General features: G+C 46.8%; 1 protein-coding gene across 1 annotated transcript; it reads left to right on the top strand.

Moving 5' to 3' along the window:
* The first annotated feature begins 1138 nt into the window (after nt 1–1138).
* Nucleotides 1139–4958, top strand: FOXI2 (forkhead box I2). The gene is made up of 3 exons (XM_068139277.1): nt 1139–1628; nt 2079–2306; nt 3684–4958. Exons 1-2 carry the CDS (start codon nt 1139–1141, stop codon nt 2243–2245), a joined length of 657 nt encoding a protein of 218 aa, XP_067995378.1. The 3' UTR covers nt 2246–2306; nt 3684–4958.
* The last annotated feature ends 9155 nt before the right edge of the window (nt 4959–14113 follow it).

Consider the following 14113-nt stretch of genomic DNA (forward strand, 5'->3'; position numbering starts at 1 on the left):
GCCTGTTCCAATGCCTGACCGCTTGTTCAGGGAATATTTTTTCCTAATATCCAATCCCTGGTGCAGCTTGAGGCCATTCCCTTTTGTTGTGTCGCTTATTTCTTGGAAGAAGAGACCAACCTCCACCTTACTAAAGGTTCCCATTTTGCAGAGGAGAAAGTTTCATTTCTATATTGAAATAATTTTGATTTTGTAGTTACAGAAGACATGGGAGAGCACATTGATGATTTCTTGCAAATGTATTTATTTGATGGAAGCCAAAGCTTGTGGAATAAAAGGACAGCTGGGCCTGTCAAGCTGTTCTACCCTAACACTACAGATCCTGAATGGCAGTGTCAGGCAGAGCCAGGCTTGCTCAGGTCAGGCAAAGTTCAGGAATTGTTTTATAAGGTACCAAACAGGGATGTTTCAGCTTTATTGCTGAATCTCCTGCATCTCCCATGCAGTAGGATCAGCTCCCCCTGTAGCTGCTGTTGTAGTCACATGAACATATCAAGATCTCAAATCAGAAAGCCCTGAAAAAAACAGATTTGTCTTCCAGCCCCTAAGCGATGTTTGGAAAGAGGATGTAGGCACTTTCTTCACTCCTTCCAGCTTGCTGGCAATTTCCTTAGTACAGGATGAAGGCTGTTGTGGCTGTGTGGATTTTGTGCCCTAGGCTGGGGAGGAAACAGAAGGTGGTGTCAGCTGGTGGCTTTCACCATTGCGGTTCCCCCAATTCTCATAGTTTGATCAGGAAACTTCTCCTGGGAGGGGGTCAGTGATGTAACATAGGGGCTTAGAGCTCACCAGTGATTTATGGACCTGAGATTATAGTGGTTTAGGGACAGATGCAGGGAGAGAAGGAAGGAGGGGAGAAGGGAAGGAGGGAGGTGGATGGAGGAAAGAAGGGAGGGAGTGAGAGGGATGAAGGAAAGGAGGGAAGGAGGGAGGCGGGGGTGTGTGCGGTGTGGTGCGTTTTCCCCGGGGCTGGGGCAGGGTGCGATGGGCACACGGAGGGCGGAGGGGCCGGCCCGGGGGCTGGGTTGGGGGTTCCCGCCCCGTTACCCCTCCGCCAGGCTCGGCGGGTGCTATTTAAGCCGTCGGGCGCGGAGCGGCGCGCAGCCGGCCGGGGGCTGTGGCGCAGAGCCGCCGGAGCATGCACGCCTTCGGGCCGCCTGCCGAGCCGCAGCCTCACGCCCAGGAGCTGCTGGACGTGGCGGGGTGTCCCGGGATCTACCCGCCGGGCAGGTCCTTGCCTCAGCCTCAAACCACCGCCAACCCTTATCTGTGGCTCGGCGGCCCCACCGCCGCCTACCTGCCCGCCGGCCCCTTCCTGCCGTCGGGCTGTGCCCCCGCGCAGCGGCCGCTGTCGGGCGGTCCGGGTGCGGAGCGGGGCTGGCCGGGGCTGTCACCGCAGCAGGAGTGCCTGCGCCCAGCCAGGCCACCCTACTCCTACTCGGCGCTGATCGCCATGGCCATCCATAGCGCGCCCGGCCGGCGGCGGACGCTCAGCCAGATCTACCAGTACGTGGCCGAAAACTTCCCCTTTTACAAGAAAAGCAAAGCGGGATGGCAGAACTCCATCCGCCACAACCTCTCCCTTAACGATTGCTTCAAGAAGGTCCCGCGGGACGAGGACGACCCGGGTAAGAGGATGGGGATATGATGGGGACATGTCCCACTGCGATGGGGTGTGGAGGCGGCTGAAGGGAGAGCTTCTCACTTTCTGTAGCTACCTAAAAAGAGGTCGGTGTGAGGTGGGTTCAATCTCTTTTCCCAAGTAACAAGCAATAGGACTAGAAGAAGTGGCCTGAAGTTGTACCAAGAGAGGTTTAGGTTGGACATTAGGAATCATTTCTTCATGGAAGGGGTTGTCAAGCCCTGGCACAGCCGGTCCAGGGAGGTGGCGAAGTGCCCAGCCCTGGAGGTGTTAAAAACCCATGTAGACAGGGCACTTCAGGACAACGTTCAGTGGTGGTGGGTTGGCAGTTGGGCTCAGTGATCTTTAAAGTTTTCCAATCATAATGATTCTAGAGAATGGTTGTAGAGTATGATTGTACAATCCCATCTGTGTGTGACCTTTCCTCTTTCTGCAGGCAAAGGCAACTACTGGACCCTCGACCCCAACTGTGAGAAAATGTTCGATAACGGCAATTTCAGGAGGAGGAGGAAGAGACGGGCTGAGGCCAGCATGCCTGAGGGGGCTGGGGGGCTGCGGGAGTCCCCCAGTGCTGATACCCCCTTCTACGGGGCTCAGATGTGACTGGAGCTCCCCAGACACACCCAGATGTGCTAACACATGAGAGAGCATATTTTTGTAACATGTAAGTGTGCATTTTTAATGCAACCTGTAAATACCAAGATGTATGAGGAAGGCAGCAGCAATGAGAATGTGCTAAGAGCTGAGCAAAGCTGCTTGTGGGTGCTGTTTTCCCTCCTTTTTCACACTGCACCTCCCCATCAAAATCTTGGAAAGGATTTAACCTCCTGCCATGTGGGTGTCCAGGGTCCTTTTTCACCTATACATGGCCAAGAGCAAAGTGGAGATCCCCACAGGAGCCCAGGCATGCAGCAGTAGGGTTCATGCTAGATGCCAGGCTCCCACCAGCCATGGCCCTCCTGGGTGAATTCAGGGAGACATGAGCCTGTTTTGCTGCCTGGACATTCCAGAGATCATAGAATTGTTTGGATTGGTTTAAAGTCCAACACCCCTGTAGTCAGCAGGGACATCTTTAGCTAGATGAGGTTGCTTAGAACACCCAACAACCTGACTTGAAATGGTTCCAGGGATGGGGCATCTACCATCTCACTGTGCAACCTGGCCCAGTGTTTCACAACCCTCAGTGTAAGAAACACCTTGTTTCTGTATAGTCTGAATCTCCCCCCTTAGTTTCAAACCATCACAACAGGCCTGGCTAAAAAGTCTCTTCTCATCTTTCTTATTGGCCCCTTTAAGTCCTGAAAGGCTGCAAGAATGTCTCTCCAGCGCCTTCTCTTCCCCAGGCTGAACAATCCCAACTCTCTCAGCCTATCTTCACAGGAGTGGTGCACCAGCCCTCTGATCATTTTTGTGCCAGGAGAGAGCTTGATGTGCAGGGAGGTGCGGAGGGATGTGCCCTCATCCCACTCCCAGGAGGGACCAGGCTGGCGTGCGTGGCACCCAGCCCCACCATCCTCTGCAGCCTTTCTGAATCCAACCCCCCCTTTCTTTTTTTTTTCCCAAACACACAAGATCATCTTTGTGTCAGCCTGTGAAGCTGACAACAATTTGTACGAAGAATTTCAGATTTAATCGAGCATCCAAAATGAAGCTGGATCCCTGCTGAGGAGCTCTTTTAATTGCTGGGTTTCCTGCTAACCGCCTTGTGGGGAGCTGGTGGCCTGTGGTGCAGGTGTCCCAGTGCAGCCTGCGTTCTGCCTGGCAGCACAGCAGCCCTTCCAGAGGATCTGCTGCTTGAGGCTGCCCCGTTAAAAACCTCTGATTTAGCCACAGCATCCACAAGTGTCTGTGGTTTCTGTGGTTTTTGTGGTTAGTCACAATGCTTATTTTGGGACATTTTATTTTGAATACTTGAGATTTTAGCCACCTCTATTTGCATTTTAATACCTAGTGCCTATCCCCTGGTTTTGGTTTCTGATTGGTGTTTTGGTTTGAAGTAAAGAAAATTGTGAGGTCTCTAAACTGTTGCCTTTCCTTTCAGATGCTCTGTCTCCTCCAGGCTGCTCTTCCTTGCTTATGACAAAAACCTGGCTTTATTCACTAAAAAGCTGAAAATGCTGTTGCTTACAAGAGAGCAACCCCAAACAGAAACCTCTGCAATGCAAATTACTTGTTCATTTTAGTGGAACTATAAAACAAGTTTGACAAAAAATAAACCATAGACCAAACTGTCTAAAAACCTAAAACATGTTGGTGATGCAAGTGACTGATGGAGAGGAAGAATCAGCTGTACAAGCAAAGCTTTCTCTGGCCCCAAATGGTAATAAATAGTATGACAAAGTGTCTGGTTTGCAAATAACTTTAAGTAAACCTGGAGTAAAGGAAAGAGGAAACTGAGCTTATCAGCCAGTATCCTGTGTAGGTTTAAGTAGGAAAATTATTGTTTACTCTCCTATTTGGAAAAAAAAAACCCCTTCATGTGAAAAATCACTTTAAGAAAAACCCCACTGTCCCAAAAGGGCTTTTAAAATACTGCAGGTGATCTTTTTGTTCATGTTATTATTTTCCAGGGCTATCACATGCGAAGACATCTGAATTGTAACTCCTGTACCCCTTTTAAAGTGGGCAGAATCCTGTTCAAGGTTTCAAGCTCTTGTTTCACCAGGGTAACTGGTGGCTACCACATTGCAGGGTGCAGGGAAAGTCATTTTTGCAATTAGTTGCATCTAAAGCTGCTTTTTTTTCCAGGTGGCTGAGAGTTGTGGTGAGCAGGGCATGCAGGGAGTGGAAAAGGGAGGTTGATTAAATTTCTTGGTGGTGAAACCTGAATGTTTCAGTTGGTATTCCAGTTTTAACAAGCTGCCTTGGGACTGTGAAATTCATTCACTGAGGAGTAGTTTTAAATAGGAAAGATGGAGAAGCTCTTACCCTGGCAGAGCTGGAGGACTCTTCCTGAGGCACGGCAAAGCCTCTCAGCGCTGAGAAACAAACGATTTCACTCAACCTGCATTTTCTTCTGCTTCAGGATACAAAGTTCTGGGTCCAACCATATGGCTGAACTCTGTATTTTCACCTTGAGACTCTTTGCCATGGGACAGTAATGCCATTGCAGGACCCAAACCACAGAGAGGAGAATCCCAGGTGGCATCGGGTGCTTCAGGCTTTCCCAGCGTGGTCTTTGTGAGCAGCTCAACTGGATCCTGCACTGGGCAAGTCCATAGATGGCTCTGTGAAAGGACCATACTGCATTGCCAGAACTTTCCTTCAGGGACCATTTAAGATGATTGAGTGTGTACATGGAGTCCATCATTTGTGTTTCTTTGTGCTTCTGTTCTAGTCTAATTCTATTTTTGTGTATTAGAAAGAAAAGAATGGTTTTGGTTTTTAATAAATCAATCTAACAGAGAGAAGTTGCAATCCCTCTAAATGACAATGCTGCTTGAAGGAAGAACTGTCAGATAGCGAGACTCTGGCCTGAGGGGGCAGCTGTAGACTAGTGAAAAAGGGCAATGGGATGCTGTGATGGCATCCCATCTGTGCTGGTGTTTCCAGTACCTAAGGGAGGCCTACAGGAAAGCTGCAGAGGAATATTTTCCAAGGGCATGTAGTGATAGGACAGAGAATAGTGGCTTGCAGGTAGGTTTAGATGAGATGTAAGGAAGTTCTTCACTGTGAAGGTAGTGAGGTACTGAACAGGTTGCCCAGAGAAGTTGTGGAGGCCCCATGCCTGGAAATACTCAGAGCACAGTTGGATGGGAATTTGAGCAACCTGGTCTCATAGAAGGTGCCCCTGCTTGTGGCAGGGGCGTCGGAACTAGATCTTTAAAAGCCTTTCCAACCCAACCTGTCTCATGATGCTGTGATAAACCGATGGAAATAAGGAACTAGACCATTTCTTTATTCAGGAGTAGTTCAACATGATAAAAAAGCCTTGATTTATTTCTTCTAGAGCAACATGTTGGCCAATGTAAGAAAGAGAAGAGACTGTCACATAGTCATAAATGGGGAGCAGGCAGTGATGGACTGCTTGCCATAAGCCATGGCTGGTGGGTTAGCAGCTAATGTGCTGAACATTCAGTTCATGGACTGTGGCATGAGCCCAGCTTCAGATCTGAAGCCAAAGTGGGTTTGGAGGGCTTGCCTCTACTCTGAGCAGACAACAGTGATCTTCACAAAGCATAGCCCTGCATCACTTGCTTATCATCCCTGGCAGATTTTCCTCAGGGAATGGGCTGGACAAAGCTTGGGAAGTGCATAATGGCCTCAGGCTCGTGAGGGTGCCGGGGATTTTAGTTGCGTGCAGACAGTGTGGGGTGTCTGCTGAATTAACTTGGAGGAACAGAAGAGCCTGATGGCGAGTTCCCAAAGACACATGTGGTCTGTCTGTGCCAGGCTTGCTGGCTAAGCAGGGAAAGACAGTCAGTAGCTGTAAAAGAAGCACAATTTTAACTTCTGAAGGATATCCCCAAATCTTTATCTATGAATGGCTTTACTGAGCTTAATTCCTTAGATTTTCATTTTAGCTATACTTTAATCTAATTGCAAAAGCAGTAACTCTTTTGAGTGATTATCATGAGAGGAAGCCCATAATAAATGCAGACAGGATGTGATAATTTCCAGTTTTTATTCTGTTTTCTGTCAGCTCCGATAATTCCATGCACTTGAAGCTTGCTAAGCATCATGACTTCCCAGTTCTCTGTTGTCTTATGACATTGATTCTCTGGCATTTTTATTGGCAAAACACAGCAAGGGTGGACACATTTTATAAAGCTGTAGTGGATGGGTAAAATCAATTCATTAACCAAGTTTCTACATTCTAGTCACTGCCTTAGAGTCACAGCACTAGAGCTGAAGGGAAAGCAAGGCTTATATATTCATTATGGGAAAGTGACAGCAAACTCCTCCCTTTTCAAGAGATTGTAGAGGACTACAAGCTGGGGGAGATGGTGCTTCTAGTCCTGCTACATCAGAGAAAAAGCCATGGGTGAATAGACAGTGGAAACAGGTTAGATGTGAATGATGCCTCTTGTAAGCTGTAGCAGTTCATCTCTATCCACATCTACTTCTCTGGCCTTGTCCTGAATCCTTGTGAGTCCTGGGAGCACCCAAAAAGCCAAACACTCCCTAGTATATCCCTGAAGAGGGTCCTGCAATCCTTAGTATCAATCCAGACTGGAAATGAAGGGCTGGAGAGCAGCCCTGCAGAGAGTCTTGGAGATGCTGGTGGGTGAAAAGATGGACAAGATTTGGCAATGTGCACTCACAGCCCAGAGACAGCCATGCCCTTGACTGATCCTTAGCAGCATGGGCAGCAGGTGGAAGGAGCTCTTCTGCTCTGCTCTGCTGAGACTCTCATCTGCAGTTCTGGGGCCAGCTCCAGAGTCACAGGAGAGATGCAGAACTCTGCCCGAGGCAAAATGAGCTCCAAACACACTGACTTAACAGGGCAAAGAAGGAAAGAGCTGATGCCCTTCCATGCCAGAGGCAGAAGACCTCCATGGACCTGTTGGAGCAGGTCCAGATGCAGCCACGATAATAATGGGAGGGTTGGAAGCCCACTGCTGTGCGGACAGGCTGAGAGAGTCGGGGTTGTTCAGCCTGGAGAAAGGGAAGCTCCGGGGAGACCTTCTGGTGGCCTTTCAGAACTTAAAGGAGCCAAAAAGAAACCTGGGGACAGACATTTTAGCAGAGCCTGTTGTGATAGGACAAGGGGTGATTGTATGAACTGAATGAGGGACATTTAGCCTGGAGAGAGGGAAGAAATGTTTTACACTGAGGTGGTGAGAAACTGATGCAGGTTGCACACAGAGATGGAAGATGCCCTGTCCATGGAACCATTCCAGGTCAGGTTGTTTGGGGTTTGGACAACCTGCTCTAGTTGCAGATGTCCCTGATGACTGCATTGAACTAGATGACCATTAATGGTTTCTTCAAACTCAAACCATTCTGTGATTCAATGATTTTACTGCTTTTAGGGGAGTAGCACCCTGCAGATGCTGCAAAACAAGGTGCAAGAGTAAAATTTCCCCATGTGAATCCAGGGTACTTGTCCGTGCTCTGGCCTTTCCGGTTAGGGATTTCATGTGAGCAGCCGGATTTGCCAAGGTCAGATGTCCATCCCACCATTAGGCAGGGGACACTGTACACTGTAGAAATGCTGAGTTGCTCTGAATGATATCATGAGCTGACTCAGGAGTGAGATGCTAGTTTTGGAGGGGTCTAGTTCCAGTAATTACTGAAAGAACTACTGCAGCTGTGGGGGTGGTAGAAAGGAAATGGTACAATGAAATGGTGGAAAAATTGAATTATAGTCAGAATGCTGTCTGGTGTTGGCTTTTGGGCTGAGAGACCTGTGACTGTTTAGATGGAGAAGAGTAGACCCAGAAGGCATCTTCTCAATGCTGATCAATATCTAAAGGGTTAGGGTCAAAACAGTGGGGCCAGACTCTTTTCAGTGGTGCACAGTGACAGGACAAGGGGCAATGGCACAAACTGGAAGCCAGGAGGTTCCATCTGAGAAGGAACTTGTTTGCTGTGAGGGTGCTAGAGCCCTGGAGCAGGCTGCTGAGAGAGATTGTGGAGTCTCCTTCTCTGGAGATGCTCCAAACCCACTTGGAGCTTGTTATCCTTGGCAAGCTGCTTTGGGTGTCTGCTTTAGCAGCAAGGTTGGACTAAATTATGATATCCAGAGGTCCCTTCCAATCCCTAGCATTGTTATATGGCTGTAACAGGTACTGTAAACACTGTAATCCTGCCTGCAGCAGCAGCAGCATTAATTCTATCTACTGAAAAGGATTGATCTGTTATTTTCACAAGATCAAACTGCCTTTTTTTTTCCCTTTCAAAGTGACAAAACATGACTTAGCTATAATGTTATTTATTTTCAAGGAAAACACTTCTTTATCACCTGTATAATCAGATGGAAGGAGGGAAGATTATTTGATTTTAGGGTGATTACTGCTGTGCTTGCTGAAAGATTCCGTACTATTATCTCTGTTAACAGCTTAGTTCATTTATGACTGTCAGCTTTTGACAGAGCTGATACATACTATTTTATTTTCACTGTGGGCTTAACTTGCAGAGTGTTGCTGCTCATGCTGAGTCCAAAGACACTAGGCTTGTAAGTCTTCCCTCCTTTTGCTAAGAGAACCTAATTGTTTTTTCTTCAGGCTAAGAAAAGCCTGCAGAAGAGAAGGCTCCGAGGTGACCTAATTGTGGCCTTCCAGTATCTGAAGGGGGCCTACAGGAAGGCTGGGGAAGGACTTCTCAGGATCTCAGGTAGTGACAGGACTAGGGGGAATGGAATGAAGCTGGAGGTGGGGAGATTCAGGCTAGATGTGAGGAGGAGGTTCTTCACCATGAGAGTGGTGAGACCCTGGAATGTGTTGTCCAGGGAGGTGGTCGAGGCCCCGTCCCTGGGGGTGTTTAAGAGCAGGCTGGATGAGGCTGTGGCCAGCCTGATCTAGTGTGGGGTGTCCCTGCCCATGGCAGGGGGGTTGGAACTAGATGATCCTTGTGGTCCTCCACCCCTGAATGAAACTATGAAACTATGAAACTATGAAAGCCCATTTCAGCTGCTGGATAGTTAGTCATGATGGTGGCTATCTGACCACTTCGCAGCAGATGAGCAGCTTAGACTCTTTGCTGTGTTAGCCATGAGGTTTTAGCTGTTGTTTTGGGTTTTTTTTGTGTGTGTGTGTGGTGATTTTTGGTGGTGTGTTGTTGTTGTTGTTGTTGTTGTTGTTTTTCTGAAAGTACTTTGTGAAAGATCAATAAATTTTATCAGGGATTTTATGAAGTGTCTTATAACTCTACCCTGGAGCTCCTCATTTCCATTAAGCCAATTTTCCTAATATCTGAATGCAATTAATGTCTGTTTTAAAATTCTTTACCGTGCCCAAGTGTGTAGGTAAGTATTCTGCAAAAGAGGTTTGCTCACTGTCTATCTTGTAACATGTAAAATGAGAGCAAGAAGGATTGACAGCTCAGCTTCATTCACTTTGTCCTCTCTGTGGTTTTGGAAAGAAAAGCTCCATGGAAGAAGCAAATGAAAAAACACACAAGAAAGTTGTTTGGGGTAAAAATAATCCTCTAAGTATCTCTTCTGGCATTAAATAGGTGCATTTGGACAAAAATATTCGTATCCATGCTAAGATTACTGATGCTTACTGATGGCTTACTGATGAGAAGGCTCTCTTTCAGGGAGACCTCTCGATAAATTGATTCTTCAATGCAGACTTTTTTTTAAGACTCTCTAGGTTTTGGCTTGCACTCAGTTTTTGTACAAAGCCATTTATCACGTTGTGTTTGACTTCTGCCTGCTCTCTGCTTGAGTGGCCAGGGCTGCCCAAGGCACCCATTAACTCCACACCTGCCCCAAAGCTGCTGCAGCCCCAGGACTTACCCCGCTCTGCTACCTGGAAACCCGTTTGCTCTGTTAAGCCTTGGGGCTGATCAGTTTGGCTCGCAGTGAAGAGAGAAACAGCCTTAAGAAGGAAGAGTTTTAATACTTTAATTAAAGATTTCAGATTCATATGAGCAATTTTTAACTATAGGCTTTCTTTTTGTTGTTTAAATTACACAGCCTGGCCCTTCAGGTTCTCCTTGTAATCCCACTGAGGCTCACAGCCTTCCCTTAACATTTCTTTTCCCTACTTTGGCTTCTATAATGAGATAATTAGGCATCTCATGGTTTGTTAAGATACAATACATGAAAAAGGGTTTTAAAGCTGGTGATGGAGGATGGAAAGGCAGGTAATCACAGTTTCTTACTACCTGTTACATGCAACCTTACAGGAGAGATTTTGCCCTTTCTTAGAGGAAGAAATGGTTCAGAAAATCACACTAATTAAGAGTAGCATGTGCTTAATTTAATTCCCACTGAAGCAGTTAGCTTTTCATATTTAAAGTCAAGGAGCTGGTTTAAGTGTTTCCCTGACTGAGCTTACATTGTGAATAAGTGCATTGGATCATCACAAAAACTGGAACCTGTTAAAATACTCACAGAAGAAAGCTTAAAAACCCCTTCACAGCAGGCTAACAAGACCAAGTACCAGTCACTTCCATTTCTGCTGGCTTGCCAGAATACTCAGCACTTCCACTGTAGTAAATTGTGGTGCCACTGTAGATGTCGTAATGACTTGGGTCACTACAGCCCCCTGCAATATGCTAGGGTTGGGTCAGAGTGGCTGTAAACTGCCTGGTGAAAAAGGACCTGGGGGTATTGGTTGACAGCCAGCTGAAGATGAGCCAGTGTGTGCCCAGGGAGCCAAGGCAGCCAGCGGCATCCTGTCTTGGATCAACAATAGTGATGCCAGCAGGACTGGGGAAAATATTGTCCCACTGTACTCAGCACTGGTGAAGCTGTACCTCAAATACTGGGTTCAGTTTTGGGCCCCTGACTGGAAGAAAGACATTAAGGTGCTGGAGTACGTCCAGAGAAGGGCAGTGAGGGGTCTGGAGAGCAGGTCTTGTGAGGAGTCACTGAGGGAACTGAGGGTTGTTTAGCCTGGAGAAAAGGAGGCTTGGGTGAGACCTTCTTGTTCTCTAAACAATCACCTGAAAGAATGTTGGAGCCAGATGTGGGTTGGACTCTTCTCCCTAGTCACAAGTGACAGGACAAGAGGAAATATCCTCAAGTTGTGCCAGAGGAATAAAGCAATATTAAGGATGCATAATAAACTGGTAGGTTTTATCTAGCACTAAGTTGTGACTCACTCACAGATCAAGTTCCTGCCTGTGCAGTGTGATGCTTTGTTTCATAATGGTACAATAGTGAGAGGTTTTGATACTTTTAATACAGTCTTCCTTTCTTCAACAAGGGGTTATTCAGCCTGGAGAAGAGAAGGCTCTGAGGAGACCTTCTAGCAGCCTTACAGTGCCTGAAGAGGGCCAGCAAGAGAGCTGGGGAGGGACTTTTCATGAGGGCTTGTAGTGATAGGATGATGGGGAATGGATTGAAGCTTGGGGAAGGGAGATTTAGACTGGATAGTTGAAAGACATTCTTTACAGTGAGGGTGGTGAGACACTGGAACAGGTTGCCCAGGAGGCTGTGGATGCTCCCTTCCTGGAGGTCTTCACAGCTAGGTTGGATGAGGCCGTGAGCAACCTGGTCTAGTGGAACATGTCCCTGCCTCTGTCGAGGGGGTTGGCTCTAGATAATCTTTAAGGTGCTTTCCAACCCAAACCATTCTGTGAATCAACAACCTAATTGCTACAATTAGCTTCCCACATAGTAACTCCCCATCTCCCAGCTGCTAGCCCTGTAACAACAAGCAATGAGTTAAACATTTTTGTCTCTGCCATTGGCTCCTTGCGAGGGTTCTACAGAGGAACAAGCTTTAGTTCCTTAATTGGAAGGATTATTTAGACATTTTTTACTTAAACTTTGTCTGGGAGCAAACCAAATGTAGAATGAGGTTATGTGGAAGCCCTGTGTTGTTTGCACAAAGTCAGATGGGTGCTAAGTGTCAAGTTGCTGCTGCGGGGAGGAAGAGGGGATGGCTGTGAAGAAAGATGAAATATATCATCTGATATCTGAGTCAAATGGCTCTGCACAGCTAAACAGTATCTCTGATATCATTTCTCCAGCTCTGCCTGTAGGAGGTTGCTGGCTCCATGGAGGATGGTGCAGTAACAGAGGATCATGCTGTCAGCCTTGGGGGCCATAGCAGTCATCTTCTGGGGGGCAGTGGAGGAGCTGCAGACCTGGATCCCTTGGGCCACACTAGACAGGTCACTTTAGATGCATTTGCAATTGAACCCCTTCCTATTTTTTTCCATGGTGCTCAAGTTTCAGTAGTAATTTGCAATGTGACTCAGCAGACTTTTCTGCTTTCTTCCAGCAGGTGGATGGAAGGAATTTTGCTGCTCTGCTCTGATCTGGTGAGATCCCACCTGCAGTGCTGGCTCCTCATCACAGGAGAGAGATGGACCTGTTGGAGTGGGTCTAGAGGAGGTAACAATGATCAGGGGGAACCTCTTGAGGGTTTTGTGATGGTTCATTTGAGAAGGAGCAAACTGTCTTGAAACCCTAGACAGCAGACATTTCAAGTCTGCCCAGACTGGGAATGTTATTTCCATACTGGGAATCTGTCAAAGGTTTAAGTGCAGCAACAGGCTCAAAGGTCTGGTGGGGTGCAACTCAGGAGGCTGGAGTCTCATTCACACAGTGGAAGAGATTTTCATGGGTATGAGACTTTAACTCCATACTGGAGTTTGACACAGATTCCATAATTTGCATAACTTTTTTTCCAAGCATATGAAAAGTAATTTGCTTTTCCAATGTTTCCAGTACCTGAAGAGGGCCTACAAGAAAGCTGGGGCAGGACTCTTTACAAGGGCTTCTAGTGGTAGGACAAGGAGGACCTTGAAAGGGGTAGATTTAGACTGGATATTGGGAAGAAATTGTTTACAGTGAGGGTGGTGAGACACTGGAACAGGTTGCCCAGGGAAGTCATGAACACCTCCCTGCAGGTGTTCAAGATCAGGTTGAATGAGGCTTTGAATAACCTGGTCTAGTGGGAGGTGTCCCTGCCCATGGCAGGAGGGTTGTAACTAGATGGTCTTTACAGTCCCTTCTAACTCAAACCATTCTATGAATCTATGATTCTAATGTTTCCCATCTAATATTTTGTAAAGGTTAAAATTATTTTGTAGTCTCAGACCCGTGTGGGAAGACTGCAGAGCTTTAATCTTGTATCCCATCAGTGGGCATGAGGACTGCCCCATTGTCCCTCTTTTTGGTGCTCTGTCTGTCTAGGACGCCTCACCAGGTAGCTGCACTTCTCATCACTGGGGTATAATCTTACAGATGGATACTTTTTGAGTCAGAGGTTAGCTAAATGCATCACACATCATTCAGGTTTGACACTTACAAGGCTGTATTCTGGAAGCAGTTAATAGCCAAGAGTACAATGATGACTTTTATAATTCAAAGTGACCCAAATCGTTACGATATCTTTTACCAGTAGTCATCAATTTTCAGAGTAAGTTTCCAACTGTTTTCTCCTGCTGGCTATAAAATAACTGAACAAAAGGGTTTGCTAAAGGGGGGGAGATATTTCATGCTTCTGAAATTTTCTCACACTCCTGAGATCCTGAAAAGAATATGTGCTCCCAATATTTCTCCCTGCAGATGACAGCAGAAACTCATTAATTTGTCCTGTGAAAAAATACATGTAAAAATTATATTCACTCCTCCTGCCTTCTGCTCAGCAAGATGATGTGATGTAGGAGACTGGAATGACTCTTGGAATTCAAGATACATTCCCTTGCATTTATATTTTACTGACACAACTAAAGTTGTTTGAATGAATTTCCCTTGCGCTATGCCCACAGCAGTGCCAAGCCACTACCATTGAGATTTAGGTCTTCTGCATCACATGTCTTGAGGCAAAGCCCTTAGAGGCAAAGCCTGAAGAAGTCTTTGAAAGACTTGAATGATCCTTTAGCTTCTTTTGAGAGACCTGA

This window comes from Melanerpes formicivorus, unplaced genomic scaffold, assembly GCF_026170545.1.
Source record: "Melanerpes formicivorus ecotype bairdi unplaced genomic scaffold, bMelFor1.0.p_v2 SCAF_6, whole genome shotgun sequence".
Classification (NCBI taxonomy): Eukaryota; Metazoa; Chordata; class Aves; order Piciformes; family Picidae; genus Melanerpes; species Melanerpes formicivorus.